Source organism: Tachysurus vachellii, chromosome 14, assembly GCF_030014155.1.
Source record: "Tachysurus vachellii isolate PV-2020 chromosome 14, HZAU_Pvac_v1, whole genome shotgun sequence".
Classification (NCBI taxonomy): Eukaryota; Metazoa; Chordata; class Actinopteri; order Siluriformes; family Bagridae; genus Tachysurus; species Tachysurus vachellii.
The window spans coordinates 17,603,058-17,630,849 of NC_083473.1; the positions used below are offsets into that span (position 1 = coordinate 17,603,058).

The 27,792-nt window shown below is 39.8% G+C and overlaps 2 protein-coding genes across 3 annotated transcripts; one reads left to right on the forward strand and one right to left on the reverse strand.

The window, feature by feature from the left end:
* Positions 1–9: 9 nt before the first annotated feature.
* Positions 10–6,408, reverse strand: snupn (snurportin 1). Of its 2 annotated transcripts, XM_060887499.1 has the most exons (10): positions 6,283–6,408; positions 5,946–6,098; positions 4,687–4,851; positions 3,456–3,624; positions 2,714–2,818; positions 2,034–2,130; positions 1,835–1,932; positions 1,462–1,539; positions 1,287–1,367; positions 10–915 (listed from the first exon to the last, which is right to left on the reverse strand). In XM_060887499.1, exons 1-10 carry the CDS (start codon positions 6,300–6,302, stop codon positions 619–621), a joined length of 1,263 nt encoding a protein of 420 aa, XP_060743482.1. In that variant the 5' UTR covers positions 6,303–6,408; the 3' UTR covers positions 10–618. The 2 variants fall into 2 exon arrangements, with proteins under 2 accessions (XP_060743482.1, XP_060743483.1); XM_060887500.1 differs by lacking the exon at positions 5,946–6,098 and having other exon boundaries at positions 6,283–6,404.
* Positions 6,409–6,453: 45 nt separating this feature from the next.
* Positions 6,454–27,403, forward strand: snx33 (sorting nexin 33). Its single transcript, XM_060887498.1, has 2 exons — positions 6,454–8,801; positions 25,445–27,403. Exons 1-2 carry the CDS (start codon positions 7,394–7,396, stop codon positions 25,696–25,698), a joined length of 1,662 nt encoding a protein of 553 aa, XP_060743481.1. The 5' UTR covers positions 6,454–7,393; the 3' UTR covers positions 25,699–27,403.
* Positions 27,404–27,792: the final 389 nt, after the last annotated feature.

Here is a 27,792-nt window from a genome sequence, read left to right on the forward strand (position 1 = left end):
AGTGTGTTCAGCTTTGCATTTTATTCAGTCAGGCTTCCTTGGGGAATCTGCACAAACAATTAAAGCTAAATTATCTTAAAAAAATAAAAGTAAAAACAAAAAAAAAAAAGGGGAAAAGGGTTCCAGATCTATCCAAAATGTGTAGAATAAAAATACATTTTTTAATTTAGCGTTAAAAGTCTTTCGAGTGTCCTCCTTAGAAAAGGACGGCGTAAATCTAAAATGCCAAAATGTAATATTCCAGAAGAAGCGTTCATAAAGGGGATTGTGTTGGTAAACCGATGCAAATTTTCTTTGCTTTATGATGTCCTCCTGGAGCTACGGTGTAAATCCGTTTAAAAAATCCTAATAATACCTGATAAAGGCTATGACAAAAAAACAAAAAAGACAGTAAATGCTGTCTAAATCAGTAAGGGAGGTTAAACTGATCAGTAACAAATGGAAAATGATTAACACTATGGTCACGTTTGAAGTTCCACATGTAGAGTTCAGAAAGTTTAAAAAAAAAAAAAAAATTCTAAAATCAACATGGTTTCAGAAAACACTGAATAAATCTCAGCACTCTGTCGAGAATTTTTTGGCGTGATACCGAACCGGTAGCTTCTGAGCAGCTAGCAGTCAGCTATCCATGCTTTCTTTCTGGTTGCCGCTTCCTGTTTGCAGCTCTGGCGTGGACAGATGCTCTAACTCGTATCTTCCGTACTGATCCGCAGGTCGGACCTGACTGGACGGCTTCTTGTGCTCCAGGATCTGCTGCATCTGGTGTAAAGCATAGTCTGGCTTGGTGGTGAGGGGGCACTCAGGCACCTCGATCCCCAGGATGTCTTTCACCATGTAGGGTCTGAGCCACCCCACCAGCGGCGTGCTGCCCGGGGTGTAGTGAGTCTCACGGTGGTAGAACAGCAGCCCGTCCACCTGGAGTCAGAAGTCATGTGTGTGAGATTTATTAAACTAGGATTATATAATGATAGAGAAAATGATATAATGATGAACATTAAGTAAAAGTAGATACTATTACAAAAGTATCATAAAGAAGCAAAGTGACTAATATTACATATATATTTTATAAATATTTCAGCAAACAAACCAAAAGTATCAATTTCCACTCAGCAAAAGTCTTGTATCTGCCACATCAGCATTTGTTTCATTCACAAATGCACCAGCATGTCTAAATATATCCACTTGCATGCATAACCCCCTTATGATCCATTATGGAAACCCACCAGAGAAACAAGCTTTTTTTCAAACCAGTTACATGTATGAACAAAACATTCCAAAGTACTTACGCCGAAGCTGTAGTCGTGCGCCAGGCCCTTTTGAATGGACTCTGTTGTACAGCTGATGCTGGTCAGACTCACAAACCGGAACTGCAAACAAATGTGGGAATATAACAGAAAACAGTGAGTAGATGAGTTCAGTAATCTTCAACTAAAGTGACTTATACACTACTAATGAGCTTACAGGGTTTCGGGTGCAGATCTCCGACAGTCCTTCTACCTCTTCCACCTTCGACTGCAACCAGTAGAACCGGAACTCAGTCTGTTAATAAAAATGGAAAGAAGTTCGATTATACTTAATGTGTGTGTTGTTTACAAAACTGTCTTTCTACAGAACGACTTACATCCATCTTATTTTATACGACCGAACAGTTGAGGGTTAAGAGCCTTGCTCAAGGACCCAGGGGAAGCAAAGTGGCAGTGGTGGGATTTGACCATTGATATGTAGTCCAATGTCCTAACCACTGAGCTACACAAATCAGTACGAGATCAGACCTTAGTAAGCAGGTTATAAAGCCATTCTACAATGGTTTTGAAATAAGGATGAACCGACTCACCGAGCAGTCGTAGACTGGATGCCCCCTCCAGCACATCACATCCAGGATGTAGTACGTCCTGTCCACTTCACTGTAAATGCAGTCCAGGATGGTGTAATCTAAAGGAAAACATTAAACACAATGTTACCATGACAGTTTTATTTGTTTATTTTAATAAATTTATATGTGAACATATGTGTATAGGCCTCGTGTTACAAACCTTTCCCCATGGCTGAGTTGTGTCTGTTTCCTCCTGGGAGCAAAGAAGGGAACCGGTTCACACAGTACCCACTTTTAGTGTATGATGAAGTAGAACCCTATAAAATCAAAGAAAGAAATCGATACATGAATTTCAAGACCGTTTATTACCGTCATCAAACATATTAACAAGCGTGTGGAAATGTTAGTATGGTGAAGAGTGGAAACGTTCAGGATATTTAGGAGAACTTAATAAATAAATAAAAGGTTGTTGAAAGCATAATTGCATAACAGTACTTTAACTAAAGGGAAACCTGGAAGTACTATTGCAGTGAGGACTTTATATCCCTCATTCATGTCCTAGTTTAGTTTCCTGTCAGACATGACATCATCGACTTCAGTCATTTCAATTCTGCGTGCATGGAGAAATAAAAGTCAAGTATTTCCTAACAAATAAAAGAGCAAGTGGAAAGACAGCCATTAGGAATATTAATCATGCCACTAGAGTTATTTACCTTTGTCAAAAAAACAGTGACTGACTGACTGCTCAAGTTAAAGGAAGTTTGTGGAGAAAAATGGAAAAGCAAAACTTCACATTATTAAAAATCAACTATTAAAAAAGAGAGAGAGAGAGAGAGAGAGAGAGAGAGAGGGAGAGAGAGAGAGAGAGAGAGAGAGAGAGAGAATGAGACTAGCCCATACCTTTGATGCAACGATGAGCGAGCGCTTCCCTACTGGACAGACCACCAGGAGCCAATCAGCACTAAGCTCTGCAGGGATGTCCACCAGCCACTCTGACAACATCAGCTGTAAACAGAGTTTAGAGTTAAAATACAACCCTGCATTAAAACAACATGTGAAGTGTGTCTGCAATACATCAACATTTTCCTTCTCATGTGAGCTGGAGCAGTGTTAGAAAAAAGACAAGTGTACAAGTTAATCTGTCTCTCCAGAATTTTGTGATTGCAGAAATTAACACAAAAATCAACAAAACTGTGATATTCTGTTCAGTTTGGGTCAAGACATGTCATGTGACGTCAAACACACCTTAAGTGTGTGCGCCGAACATGAGTAAAGCTATCAGAGAAATTAGTTACATAAGTGATGAAGAACCCTGTGCTGGTGACATCACATCACAATGTCAAGTGTTATTTATCCATGACTATATCTCATATGTTCCACTTAACTAACAGCAGACAAGCATCTACCTACCTATCTACCTTCCTTCCCTCCTACCCATTTTCCTTCATTCCTTCCTACCTACCTTCCTTCCTTCCTTCCAATCTTCCTACCTTCCAATCTTAGTAGATGGTTAAAACAGCCAAAAGAAACAAAACAAAAAAGACTGAGACCCAAAAGGGTTAATTGGAGAAATCAGTGCTGCAGAAGCCTATAGTACACCATATGAGCTAACAAAGAGTCTACAAGTTCATTGTGTCATCACCTGGTTGGCGTAGTGCCTTGGCAACTTTTTGTGCTGCTCAACCTCCATCCCCTCGTCTTCCACTTCATCCTGCTCCTGACTTTTCTGTTTCTCTTCCTCATCACTGTCCGTCCCTGTCCAGTCTCCGTCTGCCAAACGGCGGGCGTGATTCACATAGTTTAGCCTTTTCCTAGGGGGAAAAAGTTATTAAAAAATAAAAAACAACATCTCACACAAGCTGGAATTGCTTTACGCAAAAAAAGTATGTGTTTCGACAGATAAGCTCATTCATTTCCAGATCTTTACTGATAAATTAAACAGCTGTGTTGCAGATGTTTGGGGCAGCACATCTTCATAATATGGGCCAAACTAATTTTATATATATATGTGTATATATATATGTATATATATATACACATATATATACACATATATATATAAATTCCTTTCCTATAAACAGCATATCAACTCTTCCATTTGTATTTTTATCCAGATATAGTTGCATTCAATGTTGTGGATTGCTTTCTTCTGTTTCGTGACTAAGAGAAGCACCACGTGTCACGTTACGAGAAGCGATAAGGCTCACCGTCCACAGTGCTGAAGACTTTCCAGGTATAATTTATGTTTTCTATTTTTAATCCAATTATAATTAGATGAAATTGTGTGCCACATCTGCCCTACGCGTCCCTGTTACTATAGAAACAACAACTGAAAGAAACAGAACGAGTGCATTCAAAATAAGCCTGTGATTTCCTGACAGCTGTACCTACTGTTACAGAATACAGCTTCTGAGCGATCGGATCGGTTATATGTTACTTTACAGCAGTAAAATCCAAAATCCTTATCCGGAAAGGGCCAGTGCTGGTGCGGCTTTTCGTTCAAACCACACTAGAAGCCACACCAGAGTCTACTAAAAGCCAAGGACAACCGATTAAACAGGTGGAATCTGATGTGGCGTCTGCTTGGTTTGAACGAAAACCCGCACCCACACTGGCCCTTTCCGGATAAGATTGGACACTGCTGCTTTACACGTATATAGGAGCTGCAAAATGTGTTCCTGAGGTGCCTCATTTGCATAGTTACACACATAAAACTCCATAAAAGGAGAACTGCACAGACAGCTAGGAGCAAGACTGAGAGGTTAAAAGCAGTAGGTTGTGGATATGAACGTTTGTTCTGAAATGATGGGATTTTTATATAGTATTACAAGTTTTAATAACACCATTATCATGTTAACATGCAGGATACTTACTCCTTCTGCTCCTTCAGGAACTTCCTCCGCCGTTCATCCTGGTCCAAAGCGCTGTATTTGCTCTTGTACTGAGCCAGGCGAGGATGTGGGGCTGAGGTACTGTTGTCTTCTCTGGTTACACAGAAGCTGGAGGACAGTGCCTCAGTCAGGGCTTCCATTACAGACCTAGAAATAAGGTAGTACAGAACTTTCATATGGGATGAGAAGACTTTGTGCTTGGTCTGATTCGTCTACGTTTATGATGCTAGAATGTGACGTAAACATTCGACGTCAGCGGTTTAGCTAACGTTACTATGGCGACTCAAACTTAAAAGATGCCCTGCCACACGTATTTCATTACTTTTGTGGTAATGTCTGAAGTTTACCATGGACCCTGTAACATTTTTTTTTTATTTTTTTAATTTTTTTATTTTTTATTTTTTTTGATTTTTAGTCATGTGATGCAGTCGAAAGTAAATAAACGCCTAGCGGAAATGACGCAGGTTGAAGCTTTGCTCATGCGCAGTAGGGATATGTAAGCGTTTTCATACATTTCATTGTGGATGAGCAACTTTTGGAAAACGATTATAAATTATTAAAAAAAAAAAAATTATAATGTGGACGCGGAGCGTTTTTAGACGTAAACTCCGTTTTCAAATATATTCGGATTAGTGTGGACATGGCCATAGAAAGCCTGCAGGAAGACTCCTGTCGGTTCTCATGAATATTCAAATGAGCTATGCTGCTTGGCTCCGATTGGCTAACCGCTAGGATATGAGAGCATGACTATTCATTCACCCAGCGCAATAAGTAACCTAGGCTAGAGGAACTTTGTTTACAATCACCTTGAATTTCGGCAGAATGGCTTCTTCACAAGCCCGTTGACGTTCAGCCATCCTTGCTGTATAGGAAACTCACTGAGCTACACGAATTCTGGGGGTGTGGTCTCAAGTGGGAGAGTTCATGAATAGTAATGAGCTCAGTCACTCTGACGTCAGAGTGACCAGCTTTTCCAACTGACCTGATTTCTCCCCTTATTTCTTTTAAGTAGCTAGAACTGACCGGGGAGGTAGCAGTTCGTTTTCACATTCACGACACAACACAAACACATATGGACCTAACACATATAAAAAAAATTCAAGTATAAACCGTTTTGTGTGGAAGGGCACCTTTAACACGCAACTCGCACAAGCTAACAGACTTAGCCATATATATATATATACAACCATGAGGTTAGCATGAGAACATGCTGAAGTGTAACATTTTACAATGAAACAAACCTGTTGTTATGGATGTTCAGGACGCTGCTAGCTGCTCCGGTCACGTTTCTGAATGCGATTCTATGGTCAGCTCTCAAATAGCACCGTCCTCCCTTATGTCCGTGCACTTCACCAAGGGGGTGAAAATCTGGGTACAACGCTTCACGTAGTGCACTATACAATAAACAAGACGCCATTTTGGAATTAACCCTACGTCATTATGAGCCGCCATCTTTTTTGTTGGTTAACTAAACGACATCCCGGAGTTTAGGCGTCTTGGGGTTTGATGTTGGTAAACAGACAACTAAACAAATGAATAATAATAATAAAAAAAAACGAATGAAAGACATAAACTCACATCATGTTCACGAGTATCATTCTTCTTCTTATTCTTCTTCTTTCATTGTATTCCACCTCTTTAAATGTCAATCCTATAGGATTATCCACTTGACGGCGACAGAGAGTTAAAAAACAACAACATCCCATCTCTCTCGCCTAATAAACCAGGAGCTAAATAAGCCACAAAAACTTTCCTCGGTTCATTGTCCCCGTCTCACGTCACGGAAAGATTGGGATTATATATATATATTTTTTTTTAACCAAACGTGAAAACTCGACCGTGCTTTGTGTCCTACAATATCGCCTCGGTTTGGGTTGTTATTGTGACGGAATGAGGAATGCAGAATGGACTAGGACGCGTGCACCACCATCATCATCATCATCATCATCCTCACCACCGCCACCACCATCATCATCTTCATCACCAGCGTCTCTCCTACTGTTGTGTTTTTTTTTGTGTTAAGACAATGTTTTGATATCGTCTTGTGCAACATGACCGGACGGCTCAAACGTCAGGTTTCTACAACACCGCACTTGTACTTTGTGAGTTAGCCGGTGTTTACTTTTACCTTCTGGACCAAAACAGACAATACCGACTTTTGTTTGTTTTTTAAATGACCTCGAAGAGTTTTCTCAGACCGTTCAGAACAAGAAATTTATCTTTACAAACGTTTTTATTGCCTGTTTTACCATCTATACTACGATTTTGTAGACCGAGTGTAGACATGTAGCGTTGCATCACTGGAGTGAATAGTTTTTGTTTTTTGTTTGTTTGTTTGTTTTGTTTTGTTTTTGTTTGTTAGTTTATTCCGCGTAACTTTTAACTTTTTTTAAAAAACTTTTTTCTTGAATTCCTATTGGGTGATAAGTAGATCACGTAGTAACCAATGTTTGAGTTTTGATCTTGATCTTGTGCTCTGGATAACTACATTGAGTTTAGTTTCTTTTGTTTTGCTGTATTAGTCTGCTAGCAGTGATGAGATGAAACTTTGTGTGAAAACGTCTAGCTTGTGTTTGTGCAGAAGTGCTGGCTAAGTGCATGGGAGATGAGCTGAATCCTCAACACACACAAGCGAAAAGGATTTGTTCCAACTTTGTCTTCGCTTTCTGGCACCACGAGAGAGGTTACGATGTCACTGAAAGCTATAGCACTTTACACTTTCCAGAGTGAAAACAAAGAGGAGATCAGCATACAGGAGAATGAAGAGCTGGTGATTTTTGACGAGAACTCTGTAGACGGTTGGTTACAGGGTGAAAACAGCCGTGGGGAGAAAGGCCTCTTCCCCGCCTCGTACGTAGAGATAATTCGGCCACGTTCCAACTCGAACCTGACTGACTACTCTCTAAGCCCTGCAGGCTCCCCTGGCAAAGAGGCCTTCTTCACCCCGAGTACCAACACCACTTATTACGATGACGACTACGACGACTGGGACGACTGGGATGACAACTCCACGGTGGTCGAGGATGAAGACCCTCGTCGGGCGGTGGGTGCCAACGGGCACGCACAGCAGAGCCAGTACCCCAACCCTAACGTGCAATACCGTTCCAGGCCACACATGGAGCGTCAGGACAGCATCTCCAGTTCCAGGAAAGGCAGCATGGTAGGGCGCAACCTCAATCGCTTTTCCAGTTTTGTGCGCTCCGGTGTCGAGGCGTTTGTGCTCGGTGATGTGCCTATGATGGCAAAGATAGCTGAGTCATACGGCATCGAAATGGGCCCACTTGGACCTCATTGGAAGGAGAGTCCTCAGCCTTTCAGCTGCTCCATTGAAGATCCCACTAAACAGACCAAGTTCAAGGGCATTAAGAGTTACATTTCCTACAGAGTCACCCCCAGCCACACTGGCAGGCCCGTGTATCGGCGCTATAAGCACTTTGACTGGCTGTACAATCGCCTGTTGCACAAATTTACTGTCATTTCTGTACCCCACCTCCCTGAGAAACAAGCCACGGGTCGCTTTGAGGAAGACTTCATTGAAAAAAGAAAGCGGCGGCTCATCCTGTGGATGGATCACATGACCAGTCACCCGGTTCTGTCTCAGTACGAGGGCTTCGAACACTTCCTCATGTGTGTGGATGACAAGCAGTGGAAACTGGGAAAGCGTCGCGCCGAGAAGGACGAGTTGGTCGGAGCTCACTTTATGCTCACTCTCCACATCCCTAAAGAGCATCAAGACCTGCAAGACGTCGAGGAGCGCATCGATACCTTCAAGGCCTTCGCCAAGAAAATGGACGACAGCGTCATGCAGCTGACGCACGTTGCGTCTGAGCTTGTTCGCAAGCATATCGGCGGCTTTCGAAAGGAGTTTCAGCGCCTGGGTAATGCGTTCCAGTCCATCAGCCAGTCGTTCATGCTGGACCCTCCGAACAGCTGCGACGGCCTGAACAACGCCATCTCACACACTGGTCGGACGTACGAGAACATCGGGGAGATGTTTGCAGAGCAGCCCAAATATGACCTGTTCCACATGCTGGATAAGCTCTCGCTGTACCAGGGCTTGCTGTCCAACTTTCCAGATATCATTCATTTACAGAAAGGTAACGTGAAGCTTATTTGTTATGGGTTTGTTCTGTCATGCTGTAATGTGCAAGAACAAAATTATAATTCAGATCATTTGGGGTTTAATGCAGATAATTGGGAGTTTTTTCTTTATGTTCTTTTAACACCAATTTTCATATTAAAGACCAGGGAGGCTGTGTTGTGTCGTAGACAACCGAGAACAGGAGAAGGTAGAGTTTGGAGACAAATCCAAAACTCTAAAATGATATCTTGAGATATGCGAGCAGTGATATTTCGATCTGGGGTCAAATCTCATTAATTCACACTTCTGCATTACAAAGCAATAACTAATTTTTGAGAACTTCTCCAAACTTCTTGAGGTTTTAAACCTTTAAAGTCATCGACTGTTTGTTTTTGAGGCAGTTTCAGTTATAGAGTGTCTTGAGCTTCACTTATCAGTCTCTCATACATAACAGCTGTTCTCCCCCACCTTCTGCAAGATACTGTAAAATGTAAAAAAAAAAAAGTGCACAGCGTTTGCCAGATCTTCGGCAAGTTAGTGCTTGCACAGCAAACATTTAACAAGCAGCAGTCATGCACTTTGAACAGTTCTACATAATGAGGTCTGAGGAAACGCTATAGAGACTCAGAGGGGTTACATATGGTACAAGAAGTTTTGTTTGTTGTTTTTTTTTTTTTTTTGCTGTATTAATCATTCTAAGCTTGTTTAAAGAAAACCCACACATTCAGTCATTTAAGGGGGTTGAATCCATTCCACTGATGATTGACTAAATATTCAAAATTTTTGAACTAAATTTTGATCTAAATTCTAATCTGAAATCTGTAATCACGTACGTGAGTAGAATTCTGCTGCTTGACTCTTATACAGGAAGTTTACTTCGATAACCCTTTGCCCTACTTTCACATGTGCTTCCAGTAGCACTTAATCACTCTCAGGACCGTAGAAAAAGATGGGAATGCTGCCTAAGGAAATTCTTATTCGGTCCTACGAAGGTCGGAGTTCTGAGCACCGTGGCTACCGTGAGAAGCACCAAATATCTGGAGTCTCATGAGGCACAGAGCAGGCTGTAGGAACCCTGTGATCATCCCACTGTAACTGATGAAAAAAAAAAAATTGCATCTAAATCGTTATCAGGTGCTTCTCACCCATTTACCATCTTTTAAATAGACAGGTTCTGTTGTAGGTGAATTACTGGAATCCCAGCGCAAAGCCCAGAGGGTGCGGCATGGGTCACATATGGGATTGATTGGGGGGAAAAACAAATAGAGCAGGAGAAGAATGAGGTGGAATCTAAAACACAAAACAGAAACATTCACGACACAGTTTACAACACGCTTTTTACATCATCGTATCCAGGTTCAACTATTATTTCTTTCTGCACTGTTGACTTTTATTGGATTGTCTCCATACCACACTGATCACCGCCTTGTTTCAGTAACATCTTCACCATCCAACATCAAGCTTTGCATTTTTTTCTGTGGCTTAGGGACCAGCCTTGCTAAGTTAAACCTAAGAAATGCACCTGCTGGTGTTTAGTTTCTGTTCAAGGCGGCATGGAGACAATAGCCCTGATCCCTTGCTGCATCTATAGTGTCTGGTGCTGGAGCTCGGAAACCTGAGCATCCGTTTAACTCGGATGACAACACCCTGACAATGTAGTGAGTGAGCAATGAAGGCTAATGAGTGAAGCAAGCTTAATAATTGAAGGGAAATATATATGCTTCATTTTTACATTTAAAGAAAAGAAATATATATATATTCGTCTGAATATAACTGACCGGGTCATAAAATATATATGGTGGCAGAACAGTACGATTGTTGAATAATATACAGATGTGTGCAATTGGATGCAGACAGTGCAGTGTATTTATAAGTACCTACTCAAGGGGAAATCATATACAGAGCGCTCAGTCTCAGGTTTAGATTTGTCATGTATAACAATTTACTTTTTCTAATCAACAAATGGCTATTGTCCATATCTATCATTACGATCTATTACGAAATTTTAACATTCGCCAATTGTTTTATTTTGAAGTCGCCAGTAGGCGTTCCATGGGTATGCTGGTTACCATAGTAACAGTGCACCGCAAAGGAGAAGCAGTGTGTCTTTGAAACGGTCTTCAGTCCAGTTGGTCGCCTCTGCACCGAGTCGTTCCGTATATTTGTAATGTGAATATGTAAACTGTCACAGGACATGCCCACATCTAGTCACAGATGCTGGCTGTCACTCATGAGCTTTGTTATGTTGTCAAGCTGACTTGGTCACTATAGAAGTAATTATATAGTAATAATAAACGTCTGTTACTTAGCATTAAATCACAGTTTGGAAACCTGCCTTCTGGTCTGGAATGTTGTGTTTAAATTGCTTTGTAAGAAAAGTCATTTACAAGCTGATGTCATTTTCCATCTCTGGACATTTAATGTGAAGTCAGAGCATACAGTGTTACACCTACAGGCCTGACAGTCTGTTGGTTCTGTAATGCAACATATTAGACTGCTACAACAAACAGCAGTGATAGCTTGGTCTCAGCCTTCGAACCGTTGTCTGAACCTCTGATGTATACGTCACACAAACTTAAACACTTCAACCTTAGCCTATAAAAGCTGCTCTGGAATCCAGACCTTCTGAAGGTCTGGCTGGGCAAGAATACTGGTAGCTTAGCGGCAGTCTATCCATCTTTTTGGTAACCTTGGAGTGCAGCATTTGCTCACATTTGGATTTTGTCATAGACACGCCCCCATCGCTCCTTCACATCCTCATAACTCTTTATGAACAGAGGTTTCTTGATTTATAAGCAGCAGAATACCCGAGAGAGTGTGTGTGTGTGTGTGTGTGTGTGTGTGTGTGTGTGTGAAAGTGATGTCATCTTAGCTGTGGCTAATAGTAACTCTAATGAGCATGCCAACTCTAGGTGAGGATTTGGGGGCGGAGCTTTGTGTACATGGGTGGAAATATGGGCTCAGTGAGTAAAAAAGAAAAACAAATAACTGAAATCTGTCAGTTTTTTCCCCGCCATACCAAATAGATTTAACCTGACTACTAAACTCCATTCTAATTGTTTTTTTTTCTGTCTTTGGAGTTCGAGTGAAGCTCTGATTAGTCTGCTGTAGTCTGCACACCATCATTTCTCCTCTTGCTTTCAAGACTTCAGTGAGTTAATATGGTTTGCTTTGGTTTTATTTAGTATCGAGGAACAGAGCTGTGGCTTTGATGTGGATCACACACACACACACACACACACAGACAGACAGACACAAACACACACACAGACAGACAGACACAAACACACACACACACACAGACAGACACACACACAGACACACACACACACACACACACACACAGACACACAGACACACACACACACACACAGACACACACACACACACACACAGACACACACACACACACAGACACACACACACAGACAGACACACACACACAGACAGACACACACACACAGACAGACACACACACACAGACACACACACACACACACACACAGACACACACACACACACACACACACAGACACACACACACAGACACACACAGACACACACACACACACATACGCACAGACACACACACACACAGACACACACAGACACAGACACACAGACACACACTCACACAGACACACACACACACAGACACAGACACACACACAGACACACACACACAGACACACACACAGACCTAGGAAAAGAAAGGTTGAGAACACAGGGAGAGGACGGAACCAGAGAGACCAGCAAACTAACTTACCATCTGTGCTTGGGAGAACGAGCAAGACGCTCCTGAAAAGTGAGACCTAACCGGGTTCTTTTTTTGATCACCAGACAGAACCCACAGTGTGACTGTGTGTATTTCTGTGTGTCTATGTATATCTATGTGTGTGTGTCTGTGTGTTTTTGTGTGTGTCTGTGTATCTGTGTGTGTGTGTGAATCGTGCATGTACTTCCTCTTGTGTGCGAGTTGTGTGTGTGTGTGTGAGCTGAACAAACCTGGTAACAACTCGGGTTTTCTGCCACCACACACATCATCTTTATGTGTACAATCACTAGAGCACACGCTTAACTTCTCCTCCACCTCTCCAGTGTTCTTCACTTCCTGATCCTGCATAATTGCATGCTGGTGTGGAGACAAGATTTGAGAACACTCCTCTCTATTGTTCCACCTCGAAGGAAAAGTTTAGGTCCTTTACTTTTACTTATCCCTCAGTCTTTTTAACCTGTATGAGAAATCCTGCTGGATTGTGAACCTCAAGGCTTAAATTACTGCTGTAAAAAATCAGAACACCGCATTCAAACCCTTTGTGTATATTTTAGGCTTATAGGAGTTCTTGACTGGCCACATTCATGCTCGTAACAGATCTTACTTTCCATGAAGCTTTCAGGCTCTTGCTATATCAGCAACTCGTACTGCTGTAAAGCTAAACAAACAGCGTGTCACGCAGTTGTGTTGGATACGCCGGAGAGTTCTCGGCCTCGGTCCTGCTCTTCACAAACCCTCAGTCTGCATGTCGGTATTTGCTCACAGATAAATCTGCGTGAAGACTTGGCCTGTGTTTTTTTCCAGCACTCACTAAAGAGCCTGACATTCCTCTCAGTGTTTCCTCTGCAGTGTGCAGCTGGTCTGTTAGACACATTAAACACTGTGGGACAACTGAGTGTGGCTCACATCTGCCCTGATGTGCAGCATGTCGCAGTCATTCAGTTCAGCTCAAGTATGATTCAATATCATTTATTATTCCACACAAACCTTTCTGTAATCAGCAGGTTGGAGGTGATGGTACAGTCTTTGTGCCTGTTAGATTCCTGTATTTATCTATTAAAGAAAGATCAGGTTTAAATGAGTTAACTTAAGCACCCTGATGGCATCATCAACCCTGATGCCAAGTCAGAAAAGGAATGCACATATTTCTTTCTCTCTCTCTCTCTCTCTCTCTCTCTCTCTCTCTCTCTCTCTCACTCACACACACATTCCCCCTTCTCTCTTTCTCATTCCCTTTCTCACTCTTTTTCTCTCTCTCGCTCGTTTCCCTCACTTTGTCTCTAATTACCCTCTCTCTTTCTCTCCTCCTCTATCTGTCCCCATTTCCCTCTTCCCCTCTTTTTCTCTCACTCTCTCTCTCCCTCTCACTCTCATTCCCTCTCTCTCTCTCACACACACACACACGCAAACACTTCCCCTTCTCTCTCTCTCATTCCTTCTCTTGCTTTCTTCCTTTCCCTTGTGCCGTCTCTCTCTCACATATTTTACCTCTCTCTCTTGTCTCTCTCACTCTCTGACTGTCACTTTGTCTCTAATTAGAGGCAGAACAAAACATAAAGTGAAAAAAGGGTAGTGGGGAAATATTAATAATTAGATGCAACGTCATTTTCAGTAACAAGAACACAGGGATAAGGAGATGTGGTAGGCGGGGGGGATAGATAGGGTGAGTGGATCTATCTATCTATCTATCACTCGCTCGCTCGCACACACGCACGCACGCACGCACACACACACGCACATACACACTCACACACACACAGTAAAACTGCAGTGTTTTATATCTATTCCACACCCTATTTCCTTGCTGCTAATTAGAACTGACTGACCACATACAGCCAGGTTGTTTAGCCTTCATGAACGTCACCACACTGTTGTGAAAGTGAAAACTAGTGTGTTCATCAAATACAATTAAGGCACTCTTTTTACACAAACATGAGCACCACACGTGGCTTTAAGTTCTGTTCAGAAAACCTGGAGGCTTTAAAATGTTAGTAGTTTGTGGACAGACCCTCAGTGGGATTTATATTTTTTGAAACTGTACTTAGAATAAAAAGGCTGTCACACACACACACACACACACACACACACACACACACAAAGCTAACTGCACTTCATCAGAGATCCAATAACCTCTCTGCTTGAGCAAATATAAAACAGGCATCTCTCTGAACAACAAATAAACTCGGAGCCACATTGATGACAGACGTTATCCACTTCATAGCATTTCCTCTGTCTGTTCGCTGGCACATGTTACAGCTACAGGTTTTATTACCAGCTTCTTCTGCCATCATTTATGAACACACAAGGAGAAGTGTGCAGGATATGCAGGGGTTTAAAAAAAAAAAAAATAGTAGAAAAATCTGTGCTTTCTTTAGGAGTAACATTTGTTTATATGCTAAATAAGATTCTCTGTAAAACTGTATAAATGCTGCAGGTTTTTTAATCAAGAAGAAGAAAGCTTTATTAGTCACGTATACATCAAAGTACAGCGAAATTCTTTTTCTTCACATATTTGAGCTCGTTCTGAGGTCTAGGGCCAGTTGTTTGATAGCACACTGAAGTAGAGAGGGTTAAGGGCCCTACTCAGGGGCCCATAGATGGTAACTGCAGCTTGAACCCCTGACCTTCTGATCAGAAACCCAGAGCCTTTAATCATTGAGGTACCACAGCCCCAGAGAAGGCTACGGTTCACTCGTGACATGGCGACTTAATTCGTTCTGAAATCTGATCTCTCTTGTCAAGCTTGCGTGTCAGCTTTCTATGTCATGCGCTCCAAACTTTCTGATGACACTTCAGCTAAGCATTCATCACGTCGCGAGTTGACGCTGGTATAAGTTTTGCGGGAACGTTTTTCAAATCATCTGCTGATTTTTGAAAGACCTGTCTTTCCAGATCAGAGAAATATTCCCAGATGTCTGATGTACAGATTCATTCTGCTGTAAATTGGTCTGAACTTGTTTTTAGCTGCTTTCCTTCACGTCAGCATCTCGTCCTCTCGTAGATCAACGAGGCCGCGCGTCACGTTCACGCAGTCAGGCAGGATTTTACATTCTGCTTTCAGGAATCCACGTTGTCTCAAAGCAGCTTTACAGATGTATAGAAACAGAATAAAATAAATCTAGTTACTATATATCTCGAACATCTATCCCCAATGAGCAAGCCAGCGGCGACGGTGGCGAGGAAAGACTCCCTGACATGATATGAGGCAAAACCCTTGAGAGGGTTCAGAAGTGAACCTCGTCCTCATTTGGAAGACACTGGACAGTAAATAATGTCCTATCTGCAACTGTTTGGAATGAACACTTAAGGGGTGAATCACCTTCAACTGCACTTTCAGTTTTGCTTTAAACTCGATTCATTTACTAACTTTTTTTTGTCTCCTTATGCTTTAGAACCATGCAGCAGAATGTTTCATTGTTGAACGTTTGTTCATTTTTTCATTCAACGCTCGGTTTATTTTTGATGTTGGGTTTTACTTTCTGTACATCTGCAACATTCAAAACTGACGACGAATGCCGCATCAGTGTCTAAACGTTGCCATTTGGCTGCTTTCCAAGTGATTTAGAGACATCCTGACCAGCTCTTTAAAAATGTCCTGCCTTGTCCTGATCGGTGTCATGTGCTGTGTCTCAAATCGTAAACTCCAGAGTACTGTTACGCAATACAGATCGTTTCATCTGTAGGTTCCAGGGTTTGACGTTTTAAAATTCAATCTCTAAGCATAATAGGAAAACGTGTTAGTGTTCAGTAACACTCTAGAATAGCTGAAGCGAGTTTACAGAGCTTGAGATTTTACAGCTGCCTCGGTGAGACTACGAAAGATCAGTTGCTGTGTAGAAAGCTGAATTGTAGCTCAGCCCGTTCTCTAGTAACCCACCAGACCTGAACTCAGGAAATGTGGAAACGTAGTGAGTGGAATTCCTGAACTTTAGCTTTACCATATGTGTGATGTAATCAGTGTTGAAGGTGTTTTACTCGCTATGCTACATTCTTGTAGAAAATGTTTACAGCGTAGATTGTGTTCAAGGATTTATAATGTGCTTTATAAGTCTGAATTGTGAAGTTTGCTTTGTGGGCTTGGCTCATATTGGCTCCGAGCTCTTGTGCATTGTGCCGTTTCGTCATTAAGATTACAGAACAATAAGGTCCAGCTGGGAGGGAACGTTGTGACTTGTGCTATCAGGGTGGGGGTGCGTGAGACCAGTACACTGCTGTGCTTGGCACCGCTGCCTCATTTATTCTGTCGTTATTTAACCTTAAATAACAAGACGAAATTTAGACTTTAACAGCTTCTCTAACATGACCGAGGAGAATGCAGAGGCAGTAACGAGGCACCTCATCGTCATCTTCCATTAGCTCTTGGGCCGGATACGGACCCAGCGGTGGGTTTCAGTGGATCGAACCGAGTACCTGAATAAATATTAGTGCATGAAGCATAAACTTTCTGCAGTCCAGCAGCTCTAACTCTCACATGAACCAGGTCGGGAACCGTAGCAAAACCTCGGCTGCGATTCATCCGACGTCCTACATTTATGTAAATGATTTAGCTGAAGGCTTTTCATCAGAGCAGAGATACAGGCTTTCATCCATATTCAGTTATTCTTTCTGATCTGATATCCGGCTCATTTCAAATAGTCGACGAAAAAAAGGGAAGGAGAAAGAAGTACACAATTATTCTGGCTTCAACACATCCATCGCACATCTGATATTCAGAGTTTGTGGCGTTACAGATGCTCTTTGTTCAGGTCATGTGCTCACTTGTCTCGCTATCTGACAGCAGTTTTATCTGTAGTCTAATGCAGGGGTGTCTAATCAAATCCTCAAAGGATTGACGTGGCTACAGGTCTTCATTCCAATCAAGCAGGAGCCGCATCTGATTCCACCTGATTAATCAGTTGATCTGAGTCTTCCGCATGTTTGGAATGAAAGTGCACACACACACGTACACACACAAACACAATCACTTTCCAGATTAGATCGGACACCTCTAGTCTGATGGAACAGTTTTGCTCAGTCCTGAGATTTGAACTCAACTCAGCCTTCCAGTCACTAGCACCCAATCCCTCACACACACACACACACACACAGAATTTATCGCTGCAAGTCTCCAGTTGTTCTACACCGAAGTCGCCGTTAACATATATGTTCCTGTTCCCGGTTGCCATAGTAACAGCGTTTCTCAGTGGGTGGAGCAACCAGCATCCAAATCAGTTTTTTTTTTTTTTTTTTACCGAAAATGACCGAGTTTGCTGTTAAACTCTGACCTACCAACCACCCTGAGATTTCAGTAGAAATAACAACACACTGCTCTTGTCTAATCCAAGCAGGTGGAAATAGCTAGAAATGTTATTGCAGCAAATCTTCTGGGCTGATTTCATACAGAATTTATTACAGCACTGAAATAATTAAACTGTCCAGAATATTGATCTAAATCTCAACCTTTTTGTCAGCTAAATCTCTTCTACCTAATGTAGTTATAATGCATGTATTAATAAATCTTTTGCTTGTTCAGTAAGTTTCTGTTCGCTGGGTTTTTCCCATTCTTCCGTTTTTTTATGTTTTGCTTTCGAATGTCATTTTAAGGAAGGTGATTTTAAACACAGCATATTTAGCCAATGTGTCATTTCCTTGTTCATACACACACCCAAATATTAAATGTTACTCTCTGTACTTTCAGATTTGGTACTTTTGTCATCTAATTTACACACAAAACGTCCTGTCGTGGTGTTTTTCTTTTACACACGTGACGTGTCCGTTCATTTAAAGTGATCATAAAGAGTTCTAAAGAGCAGATCCTGTATTCATGAAAGCTCTCAGTACAAAGAGTTGCTCCTGGTGACGAAGATCTAAGAAAATTCTTAGAAATTTGCGCATTTCACTTTCAAATGAAAGAGAAGATCAAATTAAAGATAGAAGTTATCCATAAAGCATCTTAACCCTTAAAAGAGCTCATAAGGTCAAAAAGTGTAGCGAGTGCCCCTTTTCCACCGAGGCAGTTTGAGTGCTGGTTCGGAGCCAGAGCCTAATTTAGAACCAGTTCTTTAGTTTTCGACAGCCAAAGCACCAGCTCTGAACCAGGAAAAGTGGTTCTTAAGTAGCACCAAAACGCCGCTGGCTAGACTTAAGAACGGCTTGCGTCAGTGGCTGTGGGCGGGGCTACAGTTAGCACATGTGTAAATGTACCTTAAGTATACTAATGTTTAATACACTTTTACTTTACCGCAATATGATCAATTATCAGCACACATGATAGTAGCACTACATGCTAAGGCTAACTTTTTTCTGTGTTAATGATAATGGTATGTACTTCCTCAATTACAACCTCCGTTTATACAAATTACATGGAAATTACATGGAACCAACTTTGAACCAGCACCAGCACTAGCTCTGAAGCAGCACCCGGTTCTTTCCGGTGGAAAAGGGGTAGATAAGGACTTTTAATAGGTTTAAGAGTTTCTTTAATGGAGGAAAAATGGCCGAAAGGTGAAGATCAAGAAAAAATGTATTGTATACAATATTTAATAATGATAGTGAATTAATAAGATGCTACAGAATATATATATATATATATATATATATATATATATATATATATATATATATATATATATATACACACACACACACACAGTGTTGCTTGAAAGTTTGTGAACCCTTTAGAAATTTCTATATTTCTGCATAAATATGACCCAAATCATCATCAAATCCCAAAAGTAGACAAAGTGAACCCAATCAAACAGATCAGACAAATATATTATATTAGGTCTTTTTTTTTTATTCAGGAAAATGTTCCAATATTATATAACTGTTTGAGGCAAAAGTATGTGAACCTCTAGGTTTAGTACTTAATTTCAAGGTCAAATTAGAGTCAATTTCAGTTAGATTTCAGTCAATGAGTTGACAATCAGGTCTCCATGAGTGTCTTATTTTATTTAAAGAACAGAGATTTATCAAAGTCTGACGTTTATGTCGTGTGTTTGTGGAAGGGGATCATTGTTGATTTGTGAGAACTTTAGACAAAGAGTCATTGTTGCTCATCGGGCTGGAAAAGGTTACAAAATCCTCTCGGGTTTGGACTCCTAGTCATATAGATTCTGTCCAAATGGAGAAAATTTAAGACCATTGGTACATTCCCAGAAGTGGTCAACCAACAAAGATCATTCTGTTGGGTCAGAAAGATATGCAGGGTAACTTCTAAGCAACTAAAGGTTAATGTTTGAGTCTGGCATCAGGTGAACACTGAACAACGTTGGTGTACAAGGCAGAGTTGGCACTAGGAGGAACATTGCTGCCCATGAAGGTTGCTAAAGATCATGTGGACAAGACAGAGGGCTATTAGAAATTATTTGTGGAGGAATGAGCAAAACAAAACTTTGTTTGAAAACTAGAAGCATTATTTTTAGAGTAATGAAAGTACTGAATTCCACCATAAGAACCTTATACTGTCTGTGAAACATGGTGGTGGTAGTATCATGCTTTGGGACTGTATTGCTGAATCTGGGCCAGGAAAGCTTGCCATCATTGATGGAACGATGAATTCAGAATTATGCCAGTGATCTCTAAATGAAAATGGCAAGACATCTGTCCATGAACTGAATCTCAAGAAATAATGAGTCATACACCAAGACAAAGAACTCAAGCCCCCAATCTGTCTACCAAAGTAATGATTAAAGAGGACCAGAGATAATGTTTTAGAATGGCCAAGTCAATGTCCTGACTTTAATCCAAAAGAAAAATCGTGGAAGGTCCTGAAGCAAGCAGTTCATGTGAGGACACCCACTAAAATCCGAGTGTTGAAGCTTTTCTGTACTGAGGAATGGAATAAAGTTCTTCTAAGCTGGGCTCACAACAGATACAACCGAAAGCAAAGGTTCACATACTATCACGAGTCACAGATATGTAATGCTGGATCATTTTTCTCAATAATTTAATGAAGAAGTATAATATTGTTGGCTCATTTGTTTGTGTTCACTTAGTTTACTTTTAGGACTTGTTTGGAAATCTGATTATATTTTGGGTCATATATAGAAATATCGGTTTAATAGAAATAAGGGTTTACAGACTTTCAAGTGAAACTGTGTGTGTGTGTATGTGTGTGTGTGTGTGTGTGTGTGTGTGTATGTATATATATATATATATATATATATATATATATATATATATATATATATATATATATATATATATATATAATACACACACACACACACACAATTGTATGCAAAGGTTTAGGAATCCCTGAAAATTTACATGATTTTCATTTATAAATATTTGGATCAGCAATTTCATTTTGATCTATCAAATAACTAAAGTACACAGTAATATTTCAGTAGTGAAAAGAGGTTTATTGGATTAACAGAAAAATGCGCAATATGCATCAAAACGAAATTAGACAGGTGCATAAATTTAGGCACCCCAACTGAAAAATCACATCAATATTTAGTAAAGCCTCCTTTAGCAGAAATAACAGCCTCTAGATGCTTCCTATAGCCCCTAATGAGTGTCTGGATTCTGGATGAATGTATTTTGGAACTTTCCTCCTTACAAAACCTCTCCAGTTCAGTTAGGTATGATGGTTGCCGATTATGAACAGCCTGCTTCAAATCACCCCACAGATGTTCAATGATATTCAAGTCTGGGGAATGGGACGGCCATTCCAGAACATTGGACACACATAATTACATTACGTTTATTACATTAGTTATGTACAGGTGTTAAAATGTTAGCACATCTCTAATATGATGTCACAAACATAATCCCTACACAATATAGACTTAAATATCTTAACATAGAGACAAAGTGAAAGCTTATAATAGACCAGATTTTAAAAGCGTACCTATTTTATTATTTTTTTTGGACAACCAATCACAGACTTCAGAAGAAAGTGTTAAGCCCCGCCTCCCCTCTAAGATAAAAGTCGTTGTATTGTCCTTGCTCCGAGTTGCTCTGAGATTGGTTCTGAATCACTCTTAAGCTAAGATTCCTAGTTAGACATGTTTAAGCTTAATTAGGAGCTTTCTGAGGTCATTCTTAGACTCTTTATGAATACCGGCCCTGGACGTTTTTATCCACCTGGAATGTGATTCACATTTAATCCTTACAAACTGAGAGCTATAATCTCATGACATGATCCAGTGACCTCTTCTACAGTACTAGTATTATTCTATTGTTACTTGTAGAATACATCTTGTTAAAATTGAGCTTAACTTGTCATCAGTATTTCTATCACAGTCTCACAATCGCCCTGCGATGCCGTCCTTTATAGATGCTCTAAAACTAATAAAATGTTGGCACCTTTCGACAGCTGAAGCAAGCTTTACACTCCAGGTTAATAGAATCAGGGAGAACGTTAATAGAACAATAGATGAGAAAAAAAAAACGGATCAATTTCAGGCAGATGAGGACAAAAATCAAATCTTCAGTGTAATATCTTCACTCACCTTCTTCATAAAAGTTATTTATGGACTTGGTGGAAATATTTAGTTCAGTGTGACTCCATGAATGCATTGATTAATAGACAAAAGGTTGATAAATGAGGCCCAGAGTCCCATTTCAACATGAACGATGGCGTATTTTTGCATTTGGAACTTCGAGGAATTAATATATATGCGACCTTGATATCATCGATATTCATTTTAATGTCGTCTAAAGTACATTATGAAGAATATTTTCTGTTCAAGCACCGGACGATTTTTTTTCCAAATCATTAAACTCTGTTTATAGAACATCAAATAAAGTTAGAAATAAACAGGTAACACATATCAGTAATCATTTACAACAATAACAAACTAATGACATTAGTAGAAGAGGTCGGCTGAGAGATTTTGGTTCGTCTGCCATTTTTTTCTGAGCTCAGAGGCTTCTGAGCATATGATGAGAGAGACAGAGAAAGAACAAGAGGAGAGACAGAGAGACCTTATAATGTTCAGTGCCCTGACTACTGAACTACAGAGCTGATGGAGACACACAGAATTCAATTGTTACTGTGGAAATCTTTATCCAAATCTAATTTTTTTGCCCAGCACTATACGTGTTTTATTTATATATATATATATATATATATATATATATATATATATATATATATATATATATATATATATGGTTAAAAGCACCGCTGACCATCATGTAAGAATGGAAGAATGCGGTTGTATAGAACATTTTTGTATGCTAAAGCTTCACTGAAAATAAGATGATTGCACCTCAGTCTTCCTCACTAACGTTCTTGTAGCTGAATGATCTTGAATACCCACAACCACGCTCCAACGTCTACGGAACACTTTCCCTGAAGTTTAGAGCTTTTTTATTTATAAGAGCAGAAATGGAACTTGTCTGGATTGAGATGATCAGCAAACACACACGTGTTCTGTTCAGGTGTCCACATACTTTTGAACACATGTAGTTGTTTTAGTTGTACTTACTTTATGAAGATATAGGGTTTGGGATTTGATTAACACTGTGGGATTGAGTCACCATTTCTGTTCATTTCTTGCTGTGACCTCATCTGTGAAGATTGTACACAATTGAAAGGTGTCATTTAAAACCAGTCTGGGATTTTGAGCTTAATACAAGCTTGGTTAAAGCCGAGAGCTCGTATGACACTTCTCAAAGCTTTCCCTAAATGTGATTTAATCTTGAATGGGAAACTTAGATTAATACCTAAACAATGATTCTGTATAAACTGGACTAACATTACAGATAAACCCTACATAGTTTCATTTTCTCCTTCAATCAAACCACAAACATGTAGAATATGTTGAGGTGACGTTTGTCTCTAATACTTAAGAGGTAAAATATTTTCACAATTTAGATCTTCCCTTTACAACGAACAGAAAGGAAGTCACGTTTTTTCTGTGATTAGAAGTTCCTTCTGTGATTAGAGCGTTCCAGGAAGCGAACATCTCCATCAGCCAATCACAGTGGAGGAGGGTGGGAAACCTCTCCACAAACGCAGGACTTCACATCATCCAAAGTGCCATAAATAGATGATTACACAGCTAGAGGTTTAATTACATGCCAATGAACTGTGACGATGTCGAGGGCACGCCAGTGGTCACATAGACACAAAACCGACTTGGTAAACAAACCTAATGAAGCTTTTAAAGCTGAACATAAGTATGTTTATTTAGACATGAGCGCTGTTCTGCCTGTAGCTCTTTAACACCACAGCATATGATTCTGTATTACATTCTCAGGCTATGATAATATATCTCTAATTATTAAACAGGGCCAAAGTGAACAGAAAGCGAGGGGTGACATGTCCACAAGGCATGATGTAAGAGTAAATAACCATGTGATCTAAGAGTAAATAACAACAATGTGATGTAAGAGTAAATAACAACAACATGATATAAGAGTAAATAACAACAATAATGTAATGTAAGAGTAAATAATAACAACATGATGTAAGAGTAAATAACAACAACATGATGTAAGAGTAAATAAGAACAACATGATGTAAGAGTAAATAACAACAACAACATGATCTAAGAGTAAATAACAACAACGTGATGTAAGTGTAAATAACAACAACAACGTGATGTAAGAGTAAATAACCATGTGATGTAAGAGTAAATAACAACAACATGATATAAGAGTAAATAACAACAATAATGTAATGTAAGAGTAAATAACAACAACATGATGTAAGAGTAAATAACAACAACATGATGTAAGAGTAAACAACAACAACATGATGTAAGAGTAAATAACAACAACAACATGATCTAAGAGTAAATAACAACAACGTGATGTAAGTGTAAATAACAACAACGTGATGTAAGAGTAAATAGCCATGTGATCTAAGAGTAAATAACAACAATGTGATGTAAGAGTAAATAAGAACAACATGATGTAAGAGTAAAAAACAACAACAACGTGATGTAAGAGTAAATAACAACAACATGATCTAAGAGTAAATAACAACAACGTGATGTAAGTGTAAATAACAACAACAACGTGATGTAAGAGTAAATAACCATGTGATGTAAGAGTAAATAACAACAACATGATATAAGAGTAAATAACAACAATAATGTAATGTAAGAGTAAATAACAACAACATGATGTAAGAGTAAATAACAACAACATGATGTAAGAGTAAACAACAACAACATGATGTAAGAGTAAATAACAACAACAACATGATCTAAGAGTAAATAACAACAACGTGATGTAAGAGTAAATAGCCATGTGATCTAAGAGTAAATAACAACAATGTGATGTAAGAGTAAATAACAACAACATGATATAAGAGTAAATAACAACAACATGATGTAAGAGTAAATAACCATGTGTAATGTCCAATGTACATGTCCAATGTACTACCCAGTCAGATGAAACAATCCCATGAACCGCAGCATGATGTAAAATTACATCAATCACAGTTGTAAAGTATGATCGGTGTGTGTGTGTTGTGGTGTGTTCAGTTAATCCTGCTGTCATTTTTTCTGTTCAATTTACAGATGAATGAATGTTCTGTTGGTTATTTGATGAAAATATAATTAATAAGATATTAAAAAAATAAAATGTGTCCCAATTTACATACTTGCACTTTTTTATACCATTGTGTAGTATAAATAGTGTCATGTGTTCACCTTAACAATTCCAACAAGGAGTGCACAGAACGACACTGCAGTGGACAAGACATCTTACAAACATGACTTTTCTTACAATTTAAATTCTACTGTATTGATAAATAGCTTATTTTTCCAGTTATTAAACATTTTAAACATCACAACCCTTCTAACACTCATGCGCTAGACACTAGAGAAGTAAATGGTGGAAGTGCGTAGTGTGTGGTACTGTATTTGGGACGCAGTCAGCATTCTCTACTTCATTGTTACTTTTCTTGACTCTGTGACTCTTTTCCTTTCACTTTTCAGGTGCGTTCGCGAAGGTAAAAGAGTCCCAGCGCATGAGCGACGAAGGGAAGATGGATCAGGATGAGGCAGACGGTATTCGGAAGCGCTGCAGGACAGTGGGCTTCGCCTTGCAGGCTGAGATGAACCATTTCCACCAGCGCAGGGAGGTGGACTTTAAAGACATGATGCAGGCCTACTTACGTCAGCAGATCTCCTTCTACCAGCGCGTAGTGCAGCAGCTCGAGAGAACCCTGCACATGTACGACAGCCTGTAGATCACAACCGACGACAACATCATTAGGATGCAGGAAGGCCGTGTCAAGAGCTCCTCCTGCTTCTGCACAAGAGCTGCTTCCTCTGTCTTCAACTCCTGGTTTACAAAGACACCCACAGCTGAGAAGTGACCAACGGATTCCTGGACTTGGTCAAACCAATAGAATATACAGTATGCACACGTGGACCAAACACTAGCTCATGCACTTAAAATGTCACTTTCTTGACCGTCTTTCATGGCCAAAGCGCACGATTCTAGGGACTTGCACGGTTCCCTTGATAAACACATCCATCATTTTGTTTCTCATATACCATTTAATTTAATTCTATTTGCTAAAAGTATTTTTAGATCTTGACCTCATCATCAGCAGCCGTTATTAACCCTGCTAGCACGTTCAGCACGTGGCGTAAACTATTCATTCATTTTCTAGTTTATTTTCTAATTGAATGAAATTGAAATCCGCTCAGCCGAGGATCTAGAGCTCACTGAATCCTGCCGTCGGAGGAGAGCGAAGTGTCCGGCTTTTAATTTAAAAGCGCTTTCTGAAACAAAAGCTTGCGATAGACGAACTTGAATAAAGTTAGCCGAAGTAGCTTTCCTTTATCAAGTAAACAAATCATGCTTGAACATTTTTCAGATGAATACCTGGACACTGACAGATTATCCTGATAATATTTAAACAGCTGAACGCATACATCCCAACCCTCTAAATGTCCGAAAGAATATTTTGAAATACTTATAAATGAATTTATAATAGTTGCCCCGTACACTGACTGATGAACGTACACTGTATTAATCAAGGGCTTTGGAGACGTGTTCATCTTGCTTGTAGAGAAGAACAAGGTGACTCTTTATATAGGAAGTATTTGAAAGAACTGCTACTTGTAGTGGTATGTTTATTTTCCTGTTTATTTTTGGGTTAAAAAATGTTCCACTTTTTTTTTGTTTTTTTTGTTATTCTTTTCATTTTTGTGCTGAGATTTTAATAAAAGTATGTTAGCGTGCTCAGGGGTGGTGTGCTTCTGAGCAGTAGATTGTCCTGGGACACGATGACATTGATAGATGTTAGCTGATGATGTTTTGCGGTGCAGATGCATCGTCTTGATTCCTATAGGTGTTACAGGTTCAGGTGAGGTTAGAGGATTTAATAATGTAATAATTCTATGGTTTTTTTTTTTTTTTTTTTTTTTTTAATTGTAGCTTCATTTGTGAATTCGGGCTATTTCAGGTCATTTCTACATTTCTCATTTGGAGCTCTTTATTTATTTACCAGATCACAAATCATCCATTTCTGGCTAAATTAGATGCTTTTTACCACCAAATAAACAAAACACTTTTACGGTAAAGATTCCACGGTGGGGATTTTGCATCTCCTGGTCCAGCTTTATGTATATGAGGTCATGGCTCGAATCACAAGATCATCATTTGCATAAGCATTTTTTTTTCTCTCTCCCCTGTTTCTTCTCTGGCATTTGGCTTTGCTTCGCAACACAGTGAAATGTAACTGTAATGTAGCCGAAGGAAAGCAGGATGATCTATTATGGTATTGTATTACTGCCAAATGAAAAAAATAACTGTTTGGGGGAAAAAGAAGGCCATGGAGTGAGTCAAGACTGTTTGTGTTCATTTGGGCAATGAAGCACATTCTTAGATGGAGCTGATTTTTTGAGTAATGGGAAAATCAAGTGTTGCTGCTTCATTTGCAAGCTGTGTAACTGCTATCAGACCAAAGTATCACCGTTTGTAGTTCGAGTCAAATAAATAAGGACTATTTTTTTTCCCATATCTCACAGTATAATTGTGATCACATTTGGGTACAAAAAGGCTCAGAAAATGCCGGAAATGTGACATTGCGGATCTGGAAACAGTCGAGACGGCAGAATAAACAGAGAGGACGATGATACCGGAACGATGGCGATTGCTAAGTCAGACCTCTAAAGGACCATAAGCTTCACATGGATGATTTGTACTCTTAAAATGTTATGTGAGGTTGGCTGTAAACAATGTACATGTGAATTATGTCTTTTAGAAAGCAGTCGCAAAAAAAAAAAAAAAAAACAAACGAAAAAAATTGTTTCTACTCCAGACATGCTGA